At 44.9% G+C, this 25,310-nt stretch overlaps 1 protein-coding gene across 1 annotated transcript; it reads right to left on the bottom strand.

Annotated features, from left to right (window-relative positions):
* Positions 1 to 12: 12 nt before the first annotated feature.
* MED1 (mediator complex subunit 1) lies at positions 13 to 25,310 on the bottom strand. The gene is made up of 17 exons (XM_062018414.1): positions 25,117 to 25,310; positions 16,559 to 16,665; positions 15,752 to 15,830; positions 14,691 to 14,745; positions 14,447 to 14,579; positions 13,100 to 13,128; positions 12,664 to 12,735; positions 12,282 to 12,356; positions 11,517 to 11,590; positions 11,069 to 11,158; positions 10,247 to 10,358; positions 9,813 to 9,937; positions 9,502 to 9,620; positions 8,708 to 8,909; positions 8,412 to 8,507; positions 8,198 to 8,303; positions 13 to 6,141 (listed from the first exon to the last, which is right to left on the bottom strand). The coding sequence occupies exons 1-17, from the start codon at positions 25,142 to 25,144 to the stop codon at positions 2,892 to 2,894; spliced, it is 4,752 nt and encodes a 1,583-aa protein (XP_061874398.1). The 5' UTR covers positions 25,145 to 25,310; the 3' UTR covers positions 13 to 2,891.

Raw genomic sequence — 25,310 nt, 5'->3', positions numbered from 1 at the left:
TTGTACCAAAGAGATTTATTTGCATGTAAATAAACATGATCTTTGCGGTATTTCCAACTAAGTCGGGAGGACACTGGTCGTCCCGCGAGAACCCAGGCGGGTATTTACAGAAAAAAAAGCCAATTTCCAGCCAGGTATTTACATCACCACCACCACAGCAAACAACTACTCTCTTTTAATCTCCGCCTCCAGGCCGCCACCTGAGATTAAAAGGATTGGCTTCCATTTCGTTCTACTCCCTTCTCTCTTTCCAATACTGAAAGACGTCAAATCACCTTCGAGAATAAGCAAAAAGAAGCATTTTCTAAAATACAGTATTTGTCAAGACAGACCAAACGTTGGCTCGCTGTTGTGTCCCTCCACCTGACACCTGGTGCTCGCTTTCACATGATTTATCGCACACAGCGTGTCAAAACGGGGCAAAAAGCATCAAAACTGCCATGCCCACGGTGGGGGTTGCGCCTTGTGGGGTGGGGTGAGGGGTCAGGAGGTGCTTTTTTTGTTCATTTTTTTTTTCTTTGCTAGGGCTGTGCTGCCTGCCCTCCACAGGAGGAATTTTAGGGATTTCAAACTCTGCTCTTGAGCGAAAGGCCCTCAAGGAAACACGTGCAGCTCGTTCTTTTAAAACATAATTGTTGTGTTGGTGACTGAGCTCAGCAGCGTTTTTGTTTTGTAAAATATCACTGTGGAGTCCAAACTCCCCCAAGCCCTCATTCAGTTCAAAAAAAAGCACTTTTTACACCCTCTCACACCACCCCAAATGGATCCCCAGGCCTTTATCCTAACAAAATAACTTTAAAAACGTAAGTGAGAGAGGAAGCGAAGAGCTGCGAGAGCTGGGACTGGCCTCAGTCCCAAGAGGCAGCTGCCACAGTTAAGAGTCTCAAGAGCCATTCCTCCAGTGCTGGGTTTCTGACGTCCTCTTCACAGCCACCCTGTGATCACACCATTCTGATGCTGCCTGAGGTAACGGCATTGGCTCCAAGTTTAGACTTTGATTTAGTGTGTCTCGGTGCAGGAGGATGGGAGCGTTGGGGAGGGGGGAAGCGACGGGATGTAGGATGAAGGGTGGGAAATACAAGAGGGGAGAGCTCTCCAGAGCTGGGGAGGGTGACTTTGGGGAAACTCACAGCTCTACGTTGTGCAGGAGTTCTGGAATTAAGCTGAAGGTAGGAAGAAGAGGCAAAGATATTCCCATAACTAACTGACATTGGCCTTGCTACAGTTTTGAATGAACTGGAAAAGAAACAGCTTTGCTTGGGGTCAGACCATAAGCAGGTCTCCATGGTTTAAAAGCAACTTAAATCCTTGACATGGTTTCAAACTGCATCCCAACACACACAGTACGATCTCATTCCCACAAGGGAAATCCCAGCCTCCAGGAATCAATAAAATCCCACAGGAGCAGGACTCGGTAGGTAATTCAAAAGGACACGTGTTGCAGAGCTCCTGATTTCCCACATTCCTCTTCAGTGAATCAGATTTCATTGCTTTCAAAAATAAACACTCTCTCCCAAGTCTCTTTTCCTTTCACAGGCCACAAGACCAGAGGATGCCTGAGTCATGCTCTTAATTTCAGCCAAAAGGGGAAAATGTATCTCTCAAGGAAATTGCTTCTCCTACCGCAGCTCTCGCGTGGATCAAGCAGCTCAGGGCTGTTTTTCAGTGCTTACACCAGGACACAACCAAGGTGTGGCCAGGCCAACGCCTCCCTGAGAAGGTGACGCTTGTGTGTCACCACAATTGCTAGTGGGGAGGCGTGCTGCAAGTGGAAAGAAAGGGAAGAAAAAAACCCAAAGCAAAAGCCCTGAAGTGCTCAGAAACAAAGAGATTGTGAAAACAAGGCAGATTTTTAAACCCTGACCCTGTTCCATTGACACCAGTGAAGTGTTTGCAGTGGATACACGAACTCTTAGCTGGATTGGAAGTGGGACACATGTAGCTCTCAGCCCATTAGTCTCTGAATGCAGTGTCAGAGGATCCTGTGGAAGCTCCCTTTGCTGGACTGACACAGGAGCAACACTCAGATGAAGACAGAGTCCCTTTCCATTTAGTTGCTCCAGCACAGGCCAGAAATTCACCACCTCCAGCAGAATTCCACCGCCTTCACCAAAGCTACAGTAGCAGCACATGAGCCTCCCAAATCCACAGGGCTCGACCCATATCCCCAAATTATTTCGGGCTCTGTATCACACAACTGTAACAGATTGCATGAAAACAAGCCTCGGAAGGCATTCAGCTAGGGAAATAAATGCATAGCTAAAACGAAAGGGAAGTGGAAGAGAAGACACGGATCTCTTCTCTGTGATCTGGGATAAAATGCCAACACCCATGGGAACGTTAGTGCCCAGTTCTGCAGAGCAGTGGGTGTCAGAGGAAGATGAAGTTGTTCGGCCCCATGCTGAATCAGGCATTGAATGAAGAAATGGCCACAAAATAATTAAACACTCTTAAAAACTTTTGGTTTTGCTTCCAACCACCCTTTTTAAATTAAACCCTAAAATGTGTCCTGAAATCATCACTTTAAAACTTATAAAAGTAATTCATCCTAAGGGGAAGGAGGAAGGCAGACGAACTCCTGGCATAGTCTATGTTTTTCTGCACCAGCTTGGGGTACACACTGAGCTTTGTACCCATTAACTCTAATGGGGCCAGTAATACTTGAGAAACTAAGGATTAGATTAAGTGTTGGCAGGATGAAGGCCACAGGCAGGAATCTGGCCTGCCCAACAAGCTGCTGGTGCTCACACCTCCTGCTCAGGCTTTGGAGATCCCTGGAAATACTTTATCTCTTCAAACACACCCTGTAACAATCAGCAGTTCCTTTCTTTCCATCTCTAGAACCCTCCGCTCCTGTGTACAGCTCCTCTTTTTTAAAGACACCAGGAATACTAATTGCCAATTAGAGCAACATCCATGAGATCATCATCTTCTTCCCCAATCAAAAACTCAGGGCTAGGCCGGGAGGGCCGCTCGGCTGAAAGGAGAGCGCTGCTTGTCATGGAGAGAGACTGGTCAGCTGAAATGGGGGACTTGGACCAGCTCTCTGGCTTCATGCCGTGAGATTTCTTCTTGTCCCTGTCTTTATCCCGATCCCGATCTCTGTCCCGGTCTTTGTCTTTCACTTTTTTCTTCTCTTTCTTGTGTTTCTTGTGTTTTTCTGAGCTGTACTCAGGCAGAGGCCTAATGCCATCATCAGAGCTGGGGCTGTTCTGGTAGGATTTCTCTGCTATGGAAGAGCCCGACTCGCTCTCGCTGTCTATGTTTTGGGGAGTGTATGCTGGTGACTTACTGTGGCTGGGAGAGCAGCGTTCGTGTTTCGGAGTAGATCCGCTGATTAGAGGGGACCCATAGCTTTTGGAAGAAGCCATTTGAGGCCTTAGGCTATCCCCACCTCCTTCCCCAGGTTTCTGCAAAGTTACTTTGGCTTTAATGCTAGGGGAACCACCATCGTGCTTGCTGATGATAATTTTGGCCACTCCAGTGCTTCCAACGTTTTTGGAATCTGAATTCTTCTTGGAAGAGTCCACAGATCCTCCAGAAACAGACACTTTAGATTTCTCTTTGTCACTCTTCTCACGTTTGCTCTGGAACTCACCTCCGGACATGTTGTGTTTGGAGGACATAGTATGGCTTGAGGAATTGGAACTTGGCCCCATCTGTCCATCCATTGGGTCATCTCCACCAGGCCCACTAGTGACAACCCCATGTTTAAGTTTGTCTATGACTGCAGTCAGAGATGGCTTCTTGTTTCTGCTCGGAGACTTGCCTTTGGAGCTTCCATGCTGGTTTTGAGATGAAGACATGGAAGACCCACTAGACGAAAAGGAAGATGAAGATGCAGTTGAGGAATTGGATGAAGGAGGTGGTTTCTGTGACATAGACCCAGATGATCCCATTCCTGAAGATGATTTCATACTTGAGCTTGATCCAGTCCCAGACATGTGGGAGCCTCCAGAACCTGAACTGATGGGTGACTTTGCTTTAGATGATGGGGGAGTACCAGGGACAGGTTTCATGGGAGAAGCGAGCTTGTCAGAACCTCCAGAGGGTCTCGAATGAGACGGAGAGATGTTTGGTTTACTCATGGAAGGGTTCATGAGGGACGATGGCTTTCCTTGAGGCTTCATCTTCGTGCTTCCAGAACCGCTGTTGAGGCCATGTTTGGTGATGGGGGAGGACCCAGGCTTCCCCACTGACTGAGCTGAGCTCTTGGACTGACCTGAACTGGAGCCGCCTTGGCTTGAGTAGAGGCTGCTGCTCATCTTTGAGCCAGAAGACCCTTCTGATTTGCTGCTTTTAATTTTGCCTGAGGTTGAGGAGGAGGAAGAGGAGGAGGAGGAGGAAGAATGGCTATGATGGCTTTTGCTGCTGGAGGAGGTGACAGAGCCGCTACTTGTATACTGGCCATGTGAAGACGGTTTGCCAACAGTCACTGTTCCTTTTGGGATCTGAATGGTGATTTTTGGAATAGGAGGAGTAGCCATGCCAGGAGGAGTCTGAGACCTGCCTGAACTCCCAGGAGATTTGGACCCACCCGTGCTCGCTGGTGGCGTGAAAGGCCTGTTTGATGAACTGTGAGACGGAGATTTCCCATCCGTCTCCTGCTTCTTCCGCTTCGGAAGTTTCTCTTTGCTTTTACCATCGCTGGACGGCGTCCGGCTGCGCTTCCCCGGCTTCCCGTCTATCCCGGGCCCTGCCATGTTACTTCCAGACCCATTGCCTTCCTTTATCCGCTTCTGAGACTTCTCTTTGCCTAAATCCCCCGTATTCAATAAAGGGCTCTGGCCTCCACTGTGATGCTCCATCATGTCAGAGGACCCCAGCGCTTTGCTGGCAGCTGCAATAATACTAAAATCTACCGTATCAGACTGATTGCCCCCCTTAAACTTGTTTTCACCCCCGTCAGCCCCCAAGACTTGCACCCCCAAAGTGGTCAGAGCCTGGGACGCGTAGCCCTTGAAATCATCAGTGTCTCCACTCTGACTACTCTCGTCAAAGTACTCCTCCCCAAAGCCGCTCTGACTCTGGCTGTTCAGCAGGTCAGGATTGAAATCTACCCCATCTGGAAAAAAATGGTTTGAAGAATCGCTGTTGGGGCTCACAGCAGCGTCTGCTATCAGGTCTGCTGGATCCGTGTAGGGGTTCTCGCTATTGTTGGTCTGGAAAACATCGGGGTCAAAGAGAGCACTTTGTGAATGCCCTGAACTAGAAGAGTCTCTGACTGGTGTACCAATGGGTGGGCAGTCCTCGTTAGTGGTGGGTAGCTTGGAAGCCTCCTCTGCTATGTCTGAAAGGATGTCAGTAACGTCGGCTCCGATGCTGTCCGAACTCGAGAGCCGAACCATTCTCTGAATACTGGGCTGCGAGTGAGGTATGGGCTGTGGGTAGGTAGTGGGAGGAGTGCTGCACTGGCTGGGCGCTGGAGTAATATGGGGGGTGTCCAGAGTATCAGCGGTCATGTTCACATCAAAAATGGGGTTCTGAGAGTCAACATCCATTGAAAAGAGCTCCCTCTGGAAATCATCCTCAGTCTGATGCTTGGGCTTGTCGGCAGGCAGGCGGGATTTTTTTTTCTTTTGCTTATTCCCCCCAGGGCCCATTTCCATTCTAGGGGAGCCAGAGGAAGAGTTCTGCCTTTCGAGAGGGCTGCTCCCATACAGAGTGGAGAAATCCTGAGGAGGATTCTCTTTGAGAAGGTTCATGAGCATGGGGTGGTTCTTGGTGTTGCCTGCTGGTGAGGATACTGGTGGTGGTGTGTGATGGGGAGGGGTTGGACTTGAGCCAAGGGTTGAACCCACATTCCCCGTGATCTGCAACAAACTAGTGAGAATAGGGTTCTGAGACACTTTGCTGAAGTCCTCCCCATGGCCCACTGAGTCATGCCTCTCCTTCATGCTTATGCTCATGTTAAACAGAGTAGTGATGGGACCTCCTGAAAAAGTGTTTGTTGGGGTAGTGGTACCACTCATTGGGTTGCTGCCTGTGGTCATGCCATACCCTGGGCTGCTGGCTGGGGGGAGATTTTTCTTCACCATGTCTTCTACTGTCTCTGCAATGAGGGACAAGGCTGGTGTGTCTGCTTGAATCGTTTCTGCTTTTCTACGAATTGCTCTCATGGTGACAGGAATAGACATACATCTGCAAGACACAAGGCAAAGGGTTATCCTGCATTCTGCTGCCCTGCAGCAACATTCACCGAAGATGAAGTTTTAATGATTCCCTTTTGGCACAAAGCAAGCAATAAGGCTCTCAGGCACAAGAGAACGACAAGTCCAGGCTCTGAAAATGCCTTGCTGTTCTGCTTGTTTACACATTTATCCCACCACACTTATCTAGCCACAAGAAAATCATGACTTTATGCACTGCCCTGCAAACGGAGAATTAATCAATTGATTAACACTAATAACTAATAGGAGACAGATCACAGTCTTGTAGTTAAAGCACAAGATGCAATCTGGTTGTTACTCTGATTCTGCAAGAAAACTCCTTTGCCTAAGCTTGGCAAACCTGATTTCCTGCTACCCTGTAAAAAAACCCCAGTGATAATCACAGAATCTTAAGGGTTGGAAGGAAACTCAAAAAATCATCCAGTCCAACCTCCTGCTAGAGCAGGACCACCTCAAGCAGGTCACACAGGAACTCATCCAGGTGAGTTTGGAATGTCTCCAGAGAAGGAGACTCTACAACCCATCTGGGCAGCTCCTTCCAGTGATCCATCACCTCAACAGAGAAGAAGTTTTTCCTTGTATTTCTTTGGAACCTCTTGTGTTCCAGCTTGTACCTGTTGCCCCTTGTCCTGTCACTGGACATCACTGAGAACAGCCTGGCTCCAGCCTCCTGACACCCATCCTTTATGTATTTCTAAACATTCATGATGTCATCCCTCAGTCTCCTCCAGCTTCAAGAACTCCAGCTCCATCACAAGATGGGCTTTCATCACAAGAGAGATGCTCTATTCCCTTCATCATCTTGGTGGCCCTGTGCTTTTCAGCAGCTCCCTCCAGTAGCTCCGTGTCCTTCTGGAACTGAGGATCCAGAACTGGACACAGTATTTCAGATGTGGTCTCACGAGGGCAGAGTAGTGGGGGAGCAGAACCTCTCTCCATCCAGTGCCCACAGCCCTTCTAATCCACCCCAGGATGCCATTGGCCTTCTTGGCCATGAGGGCATGTTGCTGGCTCATGCTCATCCTGCTGCCCACCAGCACCCCCAGCTCCCTTTCCCCTACACTACTCTCTAACAGTTCATTCCCCAGCCTGTGCTGCTACATGGGGTTGTTCTTTCCCAGATGCCAGACTCTACACTTGCCCTTGTTGAACTTCATTAGATTTCTCCCTGCCCAACCCTCCAGCCTGTCCAGGGCTGGTTGAATGGCAGCACAGCCTCTGGGGTGTCAGCCACCTCCCTAAGTTTAGTATCCTCAGCAAGCTTGCTGACAGTGCCTCTGTTCCCTCAGCAAGGCCATTAATGAATAGACTGAACAGTACCAGTCCCAGCACTGACCCCTGAGGGACTCCAGTAGACACAGGCCTCCAACTAGACCCTGCCCCACTGATCACAACTCACTGCCTTCTTTCCTCCAGCCAGTTAAGAATCCACCTCACTACCTGATCATTCAGCCCCCAGTCTCTCAGTTTTGCTGCCATGATGCTGTGGGAGATGGTGTCAAATGCTTGACTGAAATCCAAATAAACCACATCCACTGCACTGCCACCATCTCTCCACCTGGTTACAGCTTCACAAAAGGCTATAATGCCACACTCTATTCAAGGATGACATGCTGGTGAAGTTCTGAAAGAAAAAATAACAGCTATTCTAACTCAAAAGGTCTATGTTGTGCCCTTTGAACACTCCCCTGTTCCGAATGGTGGCTGGGGTGGAGGGATCTTGATGAAAGGCCCGTGTGTATGTGCCAAACTTCCACATTTTAGCAGACACAGAAAGCAACCAACCACAGGAGAAGCCAGAAAGACGCTGGCACCTTGAACACCCACACAAAAATAACTAGTTGTGGCTCAGTATCTAGAATGGAATCTTCCACATGGCTCTGAGCTTTCCCCTCCTACAAACAACCCCTACCAAAACTCACCCACAGACAGAAGGGCTCCAAAGCCACTAGGATAAATGTGAGCTAGACACAGCATTCACCTGCGTGATTTGGAGTGCATGGCAGCACAAAACCAATCCAGCTTACCTTTGAACAACTTTGGCAATGAAATCATCTGTGCAGATAAGAGCATCGGACAGCCCTTTGTACAGTTTGCAGTTCACATGAGTAGAGTCTTGCACATCCATTACCACTAAAACAGAGAAGGCATTTGGAAGAGATCAAAATCCTGGTTCCAGGGGAAGAAAACCTTGCTATCCATCCCAGGAATACGGCTGTGGCTTTTACTGAGTCCACTTACCACACACCAAGGAGTCATTCACAGGATGCTGAAAGGAGACACTAAAACAGGAGTCAGAGAGAGGACAAACTTCAAACTGCAGGATCCCAGGAGAATCTGAAAGACATGGGAACTGTTAAACTAGGGCACATCAGAGATGGTGCAGAAGCACCAGCTCAGTGCCCCCATATAGAAGGAAAAAACACCAAAACCCATCAGGGAAGAAGTATGGGCTTCATTTCTTATTTTAACACATGGAAAATCACCCAGGGTTTCTAATTATCCACACATTATATCCCACTTGATGAGAGACCCACCTTCCTTTAAAACTGTTCGCTTGACACAGCTGCCAATCAGCGTGTTGTAGGCCACTTGATGCCTGATCAAATTGAGGATGAGGGGAACCCGTCCAGGGTGCTGGAAGGCGATTTTGCTAATCAGAGTTCCTTGAAGGCTTCTTCCATCTGGGAGAGGAGCATCTTTGTTCAGAAAGTAACAGTGCTGCTGTCCTGGAAGAGCCTGACAAACAATTTCTGCTTTACTTTAGTTACTGCTAGGTACAAGGCAATAACAGACAGTTAGGAAGGAAAAAGCAAGCCCCAGATCCAAGTGACACCCAGTCACCCTTCTAGATGAAAATTACAAACAGTAGAGATACATTCCTTTCAATCTGGCTTCAGCTCCTCAGAAGTAGTATTCCCAAAGAGCATTCACTGTCCCCACTAAAACAGTTTCATACAGTATGGTATCCCTTCTGAGGCAAAGACAAACCCTCTGACACGAACAGGAGATTTGTCATTAACACATTAAGAAGAAGGACCTATCCCTGAACGATGTGATTCGGTCAGTCACACATTGCAGCCTGAACAAGAAGGGCCAGAACCTTGAAAGGCTTAGTCCCATACCTTTGCTGTCACTCCTGCAGCTGCACTCCCAACAGCAACAGATTTTTCATTACCTACTATTTGAATTCTAATGCTTAGATAGCCTAGTTTTTGCCTGTGAAGAAATGTTGTACCAGTTTCCTTTATCCCACCTGGAAGATACTTGAAACAGATGAAAAACCCCAAACTGCTCATCTACAACACCCTGGTTGTAACAACATACTTACTGCATAGAAGCGCATATTATGGTTTAAAGGCAGAGAGTCGGCCTCCTTGGATAATTCAAACTGTGTGATCAGCTCATACAAGGGTACAAACGCTGGTGGAGTGTCAAACAGTGGAATACCTGAGGGAAGAAGATGACACTGAATGGTAGCACCAGGGAGCCAGGAAGAGATGGTGGGGCAGAAAAATAAATCTATCCAGGTTTTACTGAAAATAGCACAAAACCCTGAGCAAATTCTCTGCCACGCTTTAAAACTCAGGGACGGTTTGTTTAAAACCTGAGGAGTATCTATCTGACAGATCTGCCACCCACCTGTGCAGGCCTGAAGTTTCTGAATGAAAGCTCGAGACACTGGAACGGGACGTGGGAACTTCAGGAAGAAACAAGCTGGTAAGTCCACGCTGTTGGCACTGGTGACTGACGAGAAAGATGGAGTTCTGAAACATTAGGTCAATACAAGATCTTATTAGATGCAGGGAATGACACTGGCTTCTGCTACGAGCACCAGACAGTTTGCTCAAATACAAACAGATCATTGTATCTTCTTGAAACTTAAGACCCTCCTTCAAAAGCAAGTTACATGCCTGACATAGGTATTTCTTGGTCTAAAGACAGTAATAAGTGCTTTATATAATGCCATGATATCTTGCAGCCATTTCCCAAGCTGACTTCAACGCAGGACTGTGTTGAATTTGTGTCTAAACGAGGCTGCTGAGAAAGGCCTGGCAGGCACATGCTCTGCTTACCCTTTGCTGTCAACTGGATGAGAGCCCATAATCAGTGGCGCAATCGGAAGTTTGTACATGGCCATAGTTCCCTCGATCGTTACCGATGCATTCATGCCCAAAGACCGAGGAACTGCAAGAGGAGGAAAGGGAGAAAACCCCAACAACATCAGCTGATGAAAAAAAGCAAGGCAAGTTTTATGAATTAAGTATCACTATAGTGGAAACAGCTTATACAAGGCCGTTGTCACAGCATTCACCTTTATCACTAAATGGCCAACAGCCAAACTAGTTGTGCTGCCTAATGCTCTGTTTGTCTCTTGCAAGGTAGACTGATTGCACAACCCTTAAAACACATTCCAGATGCATTTGCAAACTTGTAGTATGCTCTTTAGAGAGCAAAACAAATAATGATTTTAGAGACCTTCACTCTCTTCTTCCCTGCGACCTACCTCAATTTTGCTTGGGTTTTGTCATTTTAGGGAGAGACACGTGTCCACGTGCATACAAAAGAATCTTACAGAAAGATGACAGAAACACAAGCGTTTCCACAATAAAGTAAATCCCATGTTAACAATGAAATGCAACCTAAGGAAAAAGGCTCTGTCTGCAGACTGTCATCCAGCAGCAGTTCAGTTCAAACTCCAGAACAGCCATAAGGTTTGAAAAAATGGTCAACTGAGCCAGTGTTTGCACATGAGCTTACAAAACCTGTCCTCTGCAAGCCAAATTGTGATTCCTGTATTACAGGGTGACAGCAGAGGGGAGGTAGACTGTTGGAATTCTGCTTTCTCCTCTCCTTCAAGCAGCAGTAGTACACACTAGCTTCTAAAGCTGACCTACCATTGTTCTCATGCAAAATAATGGGGGTTCCAGTGCCATCTTCAAATAAATCATAGGGCGAGACGTAATACTTGAGATTCATCAGGAGACCTGTGGGAGAAAAGCTTTTGAACATGTACACTCACAACACAAGTTAACTTGATTACTCCTAATCCCTAGAATCACACAATATTTGCAGTGTAACACAGCACATGCTGTGCACAGCTACCTTCAATGAGTTGTTTCCCTGCTGTCAAAAGACACAGACATCTGGCATAAAAGTGTCTGGCTTTGGAAAGAAAAGCTGTCTCTCTGAATCACGTGGGACTCACAACTACTCAACCACCTTGTCCATCTTTCAGTCTAACCAGTATTTTCCATTACTGCCATCAGTTGATGTCGAACTAATGTCCATAAAGAGGAAGAAAGAAAGGGGGTGTTTTCTTTTTTAACTGTTAATCAAAGATACCTCCACTCCTGGGGGTGAGATAGCCAACACTGCCATGAAGAATCTTGTCAAGGGGATTTGCATTGGTGGCTTGCCTGCAAGAGAGGCAATCACAGGTCTGTAACAAGCCAGAGTCACACTTGGAGCCAAAATTCAAGCGCTGATGGCACTTTATGATTTTAGCTTAACATATACACTTCTCAGTCACACAGAGGCAGCAGTCTTAAGTTTCACACTGTTATTGGCAAAACAAAAACTACTTTACACTCAACAGCACAGATGGTTCATCCACTAAATCTGCAGCAGTGACAAATGGTCAAACATTTCTCAATTTCTGACTGTTAAACATGTTCCCACTACGAATTTTTACCTTCCAGACCAAACTTTCAGTTGAATTTTGCAGTTAAAAAGAAATTGCACAGAAAGCTCCAGGCAATTTATAAATATATATATATATATATATATATATATATATGTGTGTGTGTGTGTGTGTGTATATATACTATAATAAATACATTATAACATAACACAATGCAATATATATAATTCCTCTACTAGGACAGGCCTTCTATAGCTTCAGCACTCCAGTTCCTAGCAATAATGTCAGACTATACAGACACCAATGTGACACTCCTGGATATACAGTACTTGGCATAATCAGAATCAGCCAACATGATGCAGCTTTACTGAGTAAAAACAAACCAACAAAAAAAAGACCCCAATGAAGCAACAAGAAAAAACAACAAATCAACAACAAACAACAACAAATCATGAAGAGGTCCTTACCAATACATTCCTGCCATTTTTGAGAGGTCCAGCTCTAGGGACTGCAGAGCCAAGTACATTTTTGTTTTAAGTTTGCTGGGGGGGGGGAAAAAACAATGACAACAAAACAACGTAAGAAATATTGAAAAGAACTGTGCAATGAAATCCATCTCTCAGGACTGTTGGCTGACAAGCTGCAGCACTTCAGATCAAGCATTGAGAAACTGTAACTTTTCATTCTGTGTTACTACTTCACATTAAATCCTCCCTACGCGCACACGCAAGCCACGGTGATGAAGCCAGTAGGACCCCCACATCACGAGAACTTAAGCACAGAGCTAAAGGCTTGTGGATTTGTTTAACTTTACACATGAGGATGTAAATAAATATAATCCAGACTTACTTGTCTCCTGGCAATTTATACAGGTTCACAAGCCCTCTCAAATGTTTAGAAAATTCATCAAAATTTTTATCTCTGAAAAGAAGAGAGAGAAAAGGTGCCATGTATTCAGATTTGTAACAGGTGAGGTTTCGTTTTGAAAAGTTCTATTAATACAGACACTAAGTCACTTAAGAAAATACTTTTCCTACATGAAAGCTACGAAATGTGTTCTTTAAATGATCCAGCTTTAATGATTCTGATGGATGCTGTGCTGTGGTTTCCAAGATACCATGCACAGCAGTCAGCATCACAAGTATCTGAACCAAAGTGAGAAAATGCCCTGGAGAAATGGAGAGACTTTGTGGGGAAAGAACCAGTAAGAAACATGTTGCATTTCCAGACATAAAAATAGCATCAGACCAATACTGTAAAGAGTATTGGTACTCTTGCAGCTCACCTCAGATGTTGCACCAATTCTGGACAACTCTGAAAAGGAAATAACATACAACGATATCAATGTCAAAAGCAGCAATTTCAGCCTTTGTGCAGCACAGAAACTGTACAATATTAGGACAGTAAAATTTCTGAGAATCAGCTTTTCTGGAGAAGCAACACAATGCTTGCTGCAAAGTTTTCGGCTCTTGGCCTAAAAACCAGGCTCGAAGCCTAAAAAACAAAACCAGACTTGAAGTCTAAAAACCAGGCTCGAAGTCTACAAACAAAATCAGACTTGAAGTCTAAAAACCAGGCTCGAAGCCTAAAAAACCAGCTCTAGGCCTACTTCATGTGGCTATCAACCCAGGGTCCAATTCTCAGCTGGTGGGAAGAAATCAGTCCTACTCAATGTGAGTGATAGCAGAAATCTTCTTCCTTAGTGAAAGCAGGCTCTAACTTATATACACAGCAGCTTCAAAGCTAGCTCAGCAACAGCAGCTAATACATTACATTTTCTTGTTCATCCTACTTGCGGTTTCTGCAATAAGCAAGCTCCCTCACATTTTCCCATCTTGTTTTTCCCCAAAGTTGTTTACCACTTTTAGCTGAAAACAGTCCGACCTTGAGGGAACAGAAAGCGGCCTGCTGTCTGCATGACAACAACTGCTTTAACCATGGCTCTGACTCTGGTCTTGATTGTGCATCAAATCCATATAACTATAGCCCAGGCTGCCTTGCCCCAACAGGCCTAACATTATACCCTAGGATCCATGCCCATGCTCCCTCATTTTTTCTCCACAAATGCTTACAACTACACGCTGCTCTGGTTCTAGTTCTGCTCATCAATCATCTCTGAGAATAATTCAAGCAATACTATTTCCACTTAAATAACTGATTTGAAATAAAACTTTTCAAACTGTGAAGTCTTAGGCTGAATCTACAATCATATAGAGTCATTTAAGATGGTCTGGTTTCAGAAGAGGGGCTAGGCCAATGTAAATACAAAGCTCAAACTCCTACATGTGCAGAAGGGAAGAAAAGGCATTTTCTTTCAGCATTGAGTATTTTCCATCCACAGATCTGAGTTCTGTAAGATTAATTTCCCTATCCTTCCACCAGAACTAAGATTCTCAGAAACACAGCAATAGGTTCCTCGAATAATGTTGTTCTCAAGAGAAAAAGACAGATCATCAGTAAAACAGTCCTTGCACACATACAATGCACCACTGAGATTAACCCATGAGAATGGGCTACCAAACCTGGCAGAACACTCCATATAATCCATTTCCTCTGCTCAAACAAATGGGAGTAAAATCTGCAGTTCCAAAACCACAAAGGCATCACCCTCAATGTTGTTGGTAATACATACCACAGGGTTTTCTCCATGGTGAGCCACCTTGACATCACACAGCAGCCCTGTGGGGTCTAGCTGGACTTCCACATAGAACATGTCTGAGGTGATGTAACATTCGGTGCCATTTGCACTAAGGTGAGATCCAAGGCTTACATACAAAAGAAAACAGAACTTGCTATGAGATGCACACAAAACCCAGCACTGAGATTATGATGTGTACAGATAAGCAGGAAAAGGCTATAAGATACAAAAGACCTACCCATTTTGTCTAGCTATAGACTCCAAGCGATCTGTCATGGCAGGAAGAGAAGACACTAGATGGAGAGAGAAAAAATCCGAAACCACAGCTTAGTGAAAGGATTCTACATTTCTCCAGGAATAAGACATCAGCATTAAAACCAATCTCAACTCATTACTCCCTCCTACGTCTGCTCACACCTTTACATGTGCAACTATACACATCATCTGCACTCAAAATACAGGCAGAACAATTTGCACAGAGAAAAATAAATGTTCTCAGAAACACAGAGAATGGATGTTCTTCTGCAAGTGGAATTCAGGTACGGGCACCTAGGATAAAACTAACACAGGTAGTCTGGAATGGTCCTCACTGGCACAGAGCCAGCACCTATGTAAAAAGAGTGTGGGCGCAGGTCAAGTGTCTCTACTCTGCCCTGGTGAGGCCTCATCTGGAGTCCTGTGTCCAGTTCTGGGCTCCCCAGCTCAAGAGGGACAGGGAACTGCTGGAGAGGCCAGTGCAGGGCCACCAAGATGATCAGGGGATTGGAACATCTCTGTGAGTAGGAAAGGCTGCGGGATCTGGGGCTGTTCAGCCTGGAGAAGCCTGAAGGGACATCTCATCAATACTCAGAAATCCCTGAAAGGTGCCTATCAGGAGGATGGGGCCAGTCTTTGTTGTGTGCTGGCCAGTGACAGGACAAGAGGTAATGAACAAGCTGGAACACAGCAAGTCCCACTGGAACAGGAGAAACTGGTTTGGTGCTGTGATGGGGGAGCCCTGGCACGGGCTGCCCAGAGAGGGTGTGAATTCTCCTTCTTGGGAGGTTTCCACACCCACCTGGACACATTCCTGTGCATACTGACCAAGGGAAACCTGCTTTAGCAGGGGGTTGGGCTGGACAAGCTCTGGAAGGCCCTTCCCACTCCCATCAGTCTGGGATTCTATAAATGTGAGCACATGTGTGCTAGGAACACAGTGAAAGGTGCTAGCAACAACCTTGCTTGCTTTTATGATTTGGAGTATTTCCACAGCACATCACTGTTAAGCAGTTCATAAAGCAACACACAGACTGTACCAACCTTTTAATGCCTTCTGCAAAGTCTCCAAACAGCTCACCAGATGTTGGTGTCCCCCCGAGTTCATCCCAACTCGCTTTTCCTTAGGCAAAGAAGAAAAACAACCTTTTTGCGTATAACTCAGTAAGAGGGAATTATTGCAACTCTTGCTTATCCAAGTGAGGTTTATTTAGGTAATCAAAAGCAAAGTAGATTTCATCCCAAAATTACATCTTCATTTTGATTCCCATAGGAGAACAGTATCCTTTTTGGAAGAAGGTAACAAAGGAATTGATTTATTTTCTTTTAAGCAGCTAGAAGAACAGACTGTAGCAATTTTTTCATAGGCATAAACTGAAAGTTATAAAAGAGACAACCGAGAAATAACAAGACCAGCAAACTTTTAACACCACAAGACAGCAGAAGCCTTTGATTTAGCTTCCTGCACCTCTTGTTCTTCTTTCCACACACTCAGAGACCACTGTTTCAACCCCACATTTGACTAAACCACGTGAACTTTTTGAGTACCATTGAAAAGGCTTTACAAAACACAACACCTTGAAACAGCAAGTAGCAGAACGGTTTAGGCTTCTCAGCACTGGCTGAAACCACAAGTTTTCCTGGCACTGAGCTGACAGCTGCCCCATATCAATTTGGCTTTAGAGGGTGAGGCTGTAATTGGGGAAGGTAAAGGCACACTAGATAGAAAAGGTACAGACTTCACTTCCCTTCTGCACACTGTAAGGTGTGAGAACCAGCATGCCTTGGAGCTAACAAACCACCAACAAAATCATGAATAAACCCTCCCGCTGAGATTCCAACAATTCTCACCATGACTTGACGGACTAACTTCATGGTTTCTGTCCAAGGCCTGTTTTGATTGTACTTTGCACGAAGTCTTTCTAAGAGGGCATTCATCTTGTTCAGCTTCTCCACTTCTGTAAGACAGGGGAATATTCAGAAATGAGAATGAGATCATATTTGCAGATTTATAAATAAAGCAGCTTGGCATTTGTAATGAAAACACTTTCCATCTTTAAGCTAAACATGATTTCAAAAAACACATTTGCTACTGACTTCTCCCTGTGACCTAGACTTTAACTTTAAGTAAATATTAAGGACGTTTCACAAGCTACCAAAACCTTAAAGGGATATAAAATGCTTAAGGGCTTTTTGAGAAAAGCTGAGCTTGCTTTCTGCATGGACTCTCAATCATGTAGCCCTGTTAAGTTGTACCATGACAGGAATCACAGAATCTTAAGGGTTGGAAGGGACCTTGAATGATCATCCAGTCCCTACCAGAGTAGGACCATCTGAGCAGGTCACACAGGAACTCATCCAAGTGGGTTCGGAATGCCTCCAGAGAAGGAGACTCTACAACCCATCTGGGCAGCCCCTTCCAGTGCTCCCTCACCTCAACAGGGAAGAAGTTTTCCCTTGTATTTCTTTGGAACCCCTTGTGTTCCAGCTTGTACCCATTGCCCCTTGTCCTGGCTCCAGCCTCCTGACACCCACCCTTTATGTATTTCCAAACATTAATGAGGTCACTCCTCAGTCTCCTCAGCCCCAGCTTCCTCAGCCTTTCATCACAAGGGAGATGCTCCACTCCCTTCATCATCTTGGTGGCCCTGTGCTGAACTCTCTCCAGGCCTTCTGAACCCCGTCCTTCTGGAACTGAGGGGCCCAGAACTGGACACAATATTCCAGCTGTGGTCTCATGAAGGTAGAGTAGAGGGGGAGGAGAACCTCTCTCCACCTACTGCCCATACTCCTTCTAATACAACCCATGTGCATCCCATGGATTGATAAACAGCCAGACTGCTCAACTGATCCTTAACCCAGTCCTCATCAACCAAACAAAAATCGTCCTTTTAACCTGACTTCCTCTTGGACTCCTGAGGACAGACTCCAGCAGTATAGACAGAGGCAAAGAAGGCAGTCAGTAACTCTATTTTCTTTGTCACCAGGGCACCTGCCTCATTCAACAGTGGGCCTACATTGCCTCTAGCGTTGGTTTTGTCCACAATATTTTTGAAGAAGCCCTTCTTGTTGTCCTTGACCTCCCTTGCAAGGCACAACTCCAATGAGGCTTCAGCTTTCCTAGTTGCCTCCCTACATCCTCTGACGACAGTCTTGTATTTATCCCAAGTGGCCATCTCTTCCTTCCATGAGCTATAGACTCTCTTCTTCTACTTGAGCTCACCCACCAGTTCCCTGTTTAACCATGCAGGGCTCCTGGCTCCCTTTCTTGATTTCCTACTTCCTGGGATGCTCTGATCCTGAGCTTGGAAAAAGTGATCTTGGAATACAGACCAACTATTTTGGGCCCCTTTACCTTCTAGTACCTTGTCCCATGGGATTTCCCCTAGGAATTCCTTGAAAAGGCCAAAGTTGGACCTGCTGGAGTCCGGGGTTGTGATCCTGCTTGGTATTCTGTTACTACTGCACAAGATCCCAAACTCCACCATCTTATGGTCACTGCAGCCAAAGCTGCCCTCAACCTTCACCGCTTCAACCAGACTCTGCTTGCTTGTGAGTACAAAACCCAGTAGTGCTCCTCTCCTAGCTGGCACATCCACCATTTGCATCAAGAAGCTGTCATTGATGCACAGAAGCAACCACCTTGACTGCAAGTGACTAGCTGTGTATAGCTTCCAGCAGATGTCTGGGTAGTTAAAATGCCCCATGAGAACCAGGGCCTGTGACTTCGAGGCTGCTATCAGCTGCCTGTAAAGACTTCATCAGCCTCCCCAGCCTGATGAGGTGGCCTGTAATAGACACCCACAAGTGTCACACGTGCTAGCCTGCCCCTTAATTCTAAGGCACAAACTCTCAACTTGCCGCTCATCCTCACCTGGACAGAATTCAGTACATTCCAGTTGCTCTCTCACACAAACAGCAACTCCGTCACCTCGCCCTGTTGGCCTGTCTTTCCTAAAAAGGACACAGCCATCCATGACCACATTCCAGTCATGTGAGCTGTCCCACCAAGTCTCTGCAATTGCCACCAGATCATAACCCCTTGCCCATACACAGATTTCCTGCTCCTCCTGTTTATTCCCCATGCTGCGTGCATTGGTGTGCAGGCATTTGAATAAGGGAGCCAATCACACAGGATTCACCCGTGACACTGACTTGCCACCCTTAGGCTCAGCTCCAGCGGGCCTGGTTTTATCCCCTTCTCTCCTTAAAAACCAGTTTAAAACACAATCACTTCAAAAGAAATTTTCCTGACAAAACAATACCCTCTGTGATAGCTGTACTGAAAACCCCAATACAAGTAAGTGTGGAAATTAATATCTTCACTTTCTTCTTAACTCATAACAAAAGTACACAACTCATCAGTGGCTAAAGTACACTAGTAAGTGCTTCCAAATTAGTATCTGACTCACATAATAAAGGAGACTGGACTGTCTCAAGTGAAATTTTCTTTAAACTTGAACAGAGGTACTGACATAGACAGAAATCCAAACCGATTTTAAAAGAAAATAGCCTGCTCTTACATAGAATATACTTGGGAAGCAGGTGTTACTGGCTCTGCAATAAGCAATCACTCAATGCACAAGGGTCCTATATTCCCCCAAAACAACTCATAGTAAGATTTACAGGCCTGCACATTTTCAGGGCAAAAAAGGTAGGATAAAAAACTCCTGGAGAAGCACACAGCTAACAACCTGAAATGTTTTAACAACAGCTTTTCTTTTTAGGAGAAGGAACAAAGTAAGAGAAACAAAACCAGGTCTTTGAAGACTCAAAGAAAAAGCTAGAAAGCAAGCCTCTGGACCAACCAAAAGACACTGAAAAAAACCCCCAAAGCTTAAAAAAAGACCAGAATGGGATGTTTTGAGTTAACTACTAATCACAGCTCCAAAATGGCCTTTACCTATAAACCTAAAGCAAGCCACCTGGACAAGTTCCTGTGTGACCTACTCTAGGTGGTCCTGCTCTGGCAGGAGGGTTGAACTGGATGTTCTTTTGAGATCCGTTAAAACCCTTAATATTCCGTGAAATAGAGGACCTTTTCTCAGCTACTTGAGAAAGGAAGACATTTAACAATATAAGCAATGGTTAAACTATCTACATGGACTCAACATAAGTGCCATATGAAGCCACCTGATCACACGGTGTTCCTTTCATCCACTTGACTGATCTTGAGCTTGTCTCTGTGAACCACTAAGTCTTAAACATTTAAGTGAACAGAAAAAGGTTCATTTCAATCTTAGAGAAATTAAACAACTCCAGACTGGTCATGAATGCCTAGTCTGTATTTACATCTTAACAATCTCCCTATAAAAACCCCTCACTTCCAAGCAGGCACAAACCCACAAGCACTGCAACTGCATTTCTTTGCACCATAAGCACAGTTGAGATGGTGTAGTGACGAAGGAAAAATAAACACCTTTCTTTGGTGGTTTTGTGTTCCAAGAAGTGAAATACATCCTCGTTCTTACTCATGTAAGTGAAACGATTTTACTGCTATTACTAGATAATGGCAGCGTCATCCTGGTCTAAATACAGCAGACTTTAAGCTAAAGCCCTAAATTCAAACAATCCCAAAACACTGACTGTGAAAAGCTAGTCTTAAAGACTAAATGCACCTACGTTTTGGACGCCCTCTGGACAACAGATAACAAATGAGAATGTGTCTGTCTGGTGGGTCCATTTGTAGGGCTGATTGATGATGACAAACTAATGTATTAACTAATAAGTCTAGAGTAACAGTACAAAAAAAAGCTGAAAAAAAAAATACTTCTAGCATTCACAGAATTCAAGAGTTTTAAAAAAAATCTCCTTACAATTACTCATAACAATCTAGTTGAACAACACCTCTGGGTATATAACACTTCCAGTGTTTTGAGGAGTACAGAAATCCTAAATAAGAGTAGCACTCATACATGAACTGACTTTTCAAAGAAAAAAAATCCCATCCAAACCAACCTGGCATCTCTCAAAGTTAATAAAAGGTATTGCTAATAATGTGGCAGGGATGTTTTCAAGATCAGGTAGAGAAATTGAAAGACCTATTCTATCCAATTCTTCCCTCCTGAACCAAGAAATTCTAATCTGTTGCTTATTTGAGGAGTGAGGAAAACTTGGTAGAAGGCAAATCCTAATAGAAGATGAACATACAGTTAGTGAAGTAGATAAAACCCAAGCCTTTCTTTTGCTCTGAAAGTCACATCAGAACACATTTTAATATACCCTGTTTCTCATTTTCTCAGAGCTAGGTAAAAGTGTCCTACAAGAAGGGGGGAAAAAAATACATTCCCAGTAGAAGCTCTAGCCTACCCCCAAGATATGGAATGACTCAGATTGCAACCACAGATTGATTTTTGACATCTATAGAAAACACTGCTGCTTAATAAACTAAAAGTACGGCCTCTGTAGTTTAAGCAAACAAATGAGAGATGCCTCGTGCTAAACAAAGGAACAAATATACCAAAGCTAGACCAAAAATCAGTTAATCAGCTTTGTCATGTGTTTTATTGCTATATTCTATGTCCTTCCACACCCAGTTGTTCCTATTACTGAACACAGTTACTTTTAAAAATCAAATCTATAACCTTTTCAAGACCTTAACGTCTTCTCAATAAATTTCTCAATGCCTCATTGTTTATAAAGATTTAAAAAATCAAAATAATTGTGAATTTAGTATCAAGACGATAAAGTCATGCACACTGAATGAATACACTATGTCTAGTTTTGAATTCGTATCTTAATGTTAACTTCTTCCTGAACTGTAGTTTAAATTCACTGTTCTAGGTATTCTGCTTTTACACAGTCTCATCCAAATGCCAGGCTCTAGCTAAGCAGAAAACTAAGCTACTGGCTTGCAGCTTGGAGTTTAAGGTCATCCTAACTGCCTGAAAGAAAAAATTGCAATATCTTCTCAGCCACATGAAGCTCAAGGCAGCTTGGATTTTTTTTTTTAATGAAAAATGAAAAAGTCTGAACAGAAAATCCCCCTCTCTGACAAATTTCCTCTGGGCTTCCCCGTAAGTGACCCAGAACTGACATGGTGGGCAATGTATAGGAACATCCCAGATGCTGAACAGAAGATCTTTTAAATCGTGGTATCACGTGTTCCCCATAAGGTATCTGATATGCAAATCATTGGGTTTTTAGAATGTACTGATTTTGAAACCATGTTGTCCAAAGCCCATGAGCCGTTCATACAGAGCTTACACAACAGGCAGGGCAGAAGAAAGTTGGGGGGGGTATGAAATCAACTTTTTTGTGTGTGTAAAGAAACTATCAAGCAAGCAATTAAGTTAAATTTTTGTCTATTCCATTAAAAAGCCACAATGATCAGAAATTTTATGAACACAGAAATCAGAAGAGAGAACTGTAAGGAACTGTTTATGCTAAACCAAGATTATTTTCCACACAGAGACAGCTGAAATAGAAGTTCCCAAATTACAACACCTATCCAAAATGCAAACAATAAAACTTTTCTCACGTTGCTAAGTGGTGTCAGGAGGTTGGGACATCCCTTTTTTCTATAGTAGCCAGCAACAGAACAAGGGGTAATGGGATGAAGCTGGAACACAAAAAGTTCCACTTAAACATAAGAAAAAACTACTTCGCTGTTCAAGTGAGGGAGCCCTGGCACAGGCTGCCCAGAGGGGTTGTGGAGCCTCCTTCCTTGGAGCTCTTCAAGACCCACCTGGACATGTTCCTATGTGACCTGATCTAGGTGAACCTGCTTCTGCAGGGGAGTTGGACCAGATGATCTCTAAAGGTCCTTTCCAACCCCCACCATTCTGATTCTGTAAGACTCAATGTTTGGATTTACACAGATTATATTATTGTCCCAAAGAATTTTAAACAACTATGAACAGGGAACAGGGCTTCAGTGCCAGGTACCTAAAGGAAGGACAGGAATGAGGAAGGCTTCAGCTAAAATCATGATTAGTTCAGATGTATTCCCACATTCCTCACTTAAATTCCAGTTGCCTTTCCCCACAGTCTCACAATGTTGCTAGTTATCAGGTGCCTAGATTAAACAACTTTAAGATCAGTATAAGCCAAAAACAGATGACAGTTCCCAAAAATATCAATTTTACTCAAGCCCTCAGGAAAGCCTGTGATTTATCATAAGTTCTTTTGGTCTGTATTCTCTCTCTTTCTCTGTAGTTCCATATACTCTTAATATTTGCAAATTGGTAGTAATAGCTGTCAGCATACATTCATGTCATGAAGGAAGCACAAAGCAAATCCCTAAGAGATCACAAAATTTCTCACCTCAACAGTTCCAATTCTCAAGTAATTGAAAGGCAAAAACCTAAGGACTGCATCAGTTTAAATCAAGGGAGACAGAAGAGTCTGGGCAATAAAGTATTTTTCTAGAGTGAAGTTTGACTACAGCCTGCTGATTTTGCATAAGTGTTTCTTCTCTGCAGAACTAAAGGCTCTGAAAATCAACAGGTCAAATACGACAAGAATGACAAGTTTCCTCAGAGCAGGTATGTGTTACCTTCTACCTGTGTAGAGATGCATGAGACTAACAGTACAGCTGAACCACACAAATGACAATACAACATGGGTGGAGGATCTGAACAAGATACAAAATAGGAGCTAGGTAATGGGCTGCAGCTTTTCTCTTGCTCCAGGATAATGAAAAGTATATGGGAAATTGGGTATTTTTTATGTTTTTCATTTTAATTTTCTCACTTGAAAAAACAAAATCCTGCATTTTGTTCTAGAAGTAAATGGTGTTGGTGTATCTTGTGAGATAAATATGTTCAACTTAAAACAGTGAGAGCTGAAGTTGTGGGAGATTTCTTTAGCTGCGGCTAACAAGCACAGAGACTTCTGTTAGCAGTTTCAAGGACCTCAAGACACTGTCTGAAGATAAAACAGCATAATCAGGAGATTTTCCTAGGACATGAAATCAGGAGTGTTGAAAACATTGTGCTAAAGAAGCAAGGCCAAGCTTTGTTTCCTGGCTTCCCCTTTGAACTACCCAACCTCTTGTACAATAAAGATCTTCAGAGACTCTTCCATCACTGGAAAACTCAAACAGCCAAGTTGTCACAAACTCTCTGATCAGATATACTCTGACCTCACGGTAGCTTGAAACCCAAGGAATGGCTGGTGTCTCCTTGGTGCTGCTCTAGAGTCAGAGCATAGTTCTGTGCAGATAATGAACCAGTAGATGACACAAAGGGTAATGGATCTCTACCAACCTGGAACCTATTCAGCCTTTGCAAAACACCCCTCAGATGCCACAGACTCCCATCTATTACCTGTGGTTATACAAACTAATTTGTGTGTATTTTAGAAGGTTCCACGTTTAGGAATGATATCTTCCTGATGAGAGAAAAGGTGAGACACAGAATCAGCGACAAAAAAGAAAACCAGCATTTGACAGTTTAGCTAAAATATTTTAAAGGTGAAATGGTTCATTTTTTCCCTACTCTCTAGTCAGACACATGCCCAAAGAGAACGTAGGTTTCGGGAGTACTACAATTTTGTCTTGTTTTGTTAAGAGATAGCTTTTTCTACATTTGCATTTGTCAAAGAATCCCAGTGGACACCACTGCCAAAGCAAACCTTGCCACTGGCACTGTCGGTCTAAGGCAAATAGATGTCTACGAAGTTTTAACTGCCATGGCATTCAGGCCTGTAAGCCCCCACCTGCAGAATTTCATGAGTTTGTTGTTGTTGTTATTGATATATGTACAGTTCATAGACCTAAAGCTGACCTGAATGAATCCAAGCAGAAGAAATAAGTGTTTGATAGATGTTGTCATTTTTTACCTCTCAGATGCATTTGAATCACAGAAAAGTGGAAACTGGAGGGACTCTGGCTGGGCACCTGGCCCAAGCAGGACCACTGACAACAGGTTGTCTGGGTGGCTTCTGGACCTCTTCAAAGATAGAGGCTCCACCACCACCCTAGATACTCTGTGCCAGTGCTAGGGAAACCTCGGAGCCAAAAAATACTTCCCGATGCTTAGGTGTAGCCGCTGTCTTTCAGTCTGCACCTTTGGCCTCTGAAACGAGTTGGGCTTCCCTTGCTCTACACCCTCTCTCCAAGTTTTCACGTATATTGGTAAGGTCCCGTTAAGATCACGGACAGTTCTGCCAAATCTCAGCAAAGCTGGAGCCTCAAGGAGATATTTGCCTTTATTTCCCTCAAAATAATGGAACCACCCCACAGACAGTAGAAGGCTCCGACGCCAGGTCGGGGAAGCGGGTCACGGTCTCGGAGAAAGCCCGGCATGGCCTCGCCGGCCACGGGACCCTCTCTCTCCCGCCGAGCCGCAGCCCCGCTGTCACTTTTCGGAGAGGCACCACCGGCGCGGCCCGGCAGCGGGCCCGCATCTCCTCACGGGGCCGGCGGGAAGCCCGAGCGCCAGCCGCGCCCCTCCGGCAGCACTCACCCTCGGCGCCACTCGCCGCCGCCTTCATGCCGCGGGCGGGGACGGGCGGCCCGCAGCGGGCCGCAGCACTGGCGTCGGGTCCGGTCGGGACGAGGCGGCGGTCAGAGCCGCTGCCGATGCGGTGCGCTACGGCCTCACACGGCGGCGGCGGCGGCCGCCATCCCTCTGGCCGCGGCTGCGCTACCGGCGCGCGG

The sequence above is a fragment of the Colius striatus genome, chromosome Z (genome assembly GCF_028858725.1).
Source record: "Colius striatus isolate bColStr4 chromosome Z, bColStr4.1.hap1, whole genome shotgun sequence".
In the NCBI taxonomy this organism is placed as follows: Eukaryota; Metazoa; Chordata; class Aves; order Coliiformes; family Coliidae; genus Colius; species Colius striatus.
This window is presented reverse-complemented; position numbering and strand designations above follow the sequence as displayed.

What these genes read in the sequence shown, in the direction of transcription:
- MED1 (XM_062018414.1), bottom strand. Translation starts at nt 25,144, where the DNA reads ATGAAGGCGGCGGCGAGTGGCGCCGAGG. An exon ending in GAAACTTCAGGCCTGCACAG is followed by an intron (nt 9,621 to 9,812) that starts GTGGGTGGCAGA and finishes TTCTTCCCTCAG; the next exon opens with GTATTCCACTGTTTGACACT. An exon ending in ATTGCCAAAGTTGTTCAAAG is followed by an intron (nt 6,142 to 8,197) that starts GTAAGCTGGATT and finishes TGTGTCTTGCAG; the next exon opens with ATGTATGTCTATTCCTGTCA.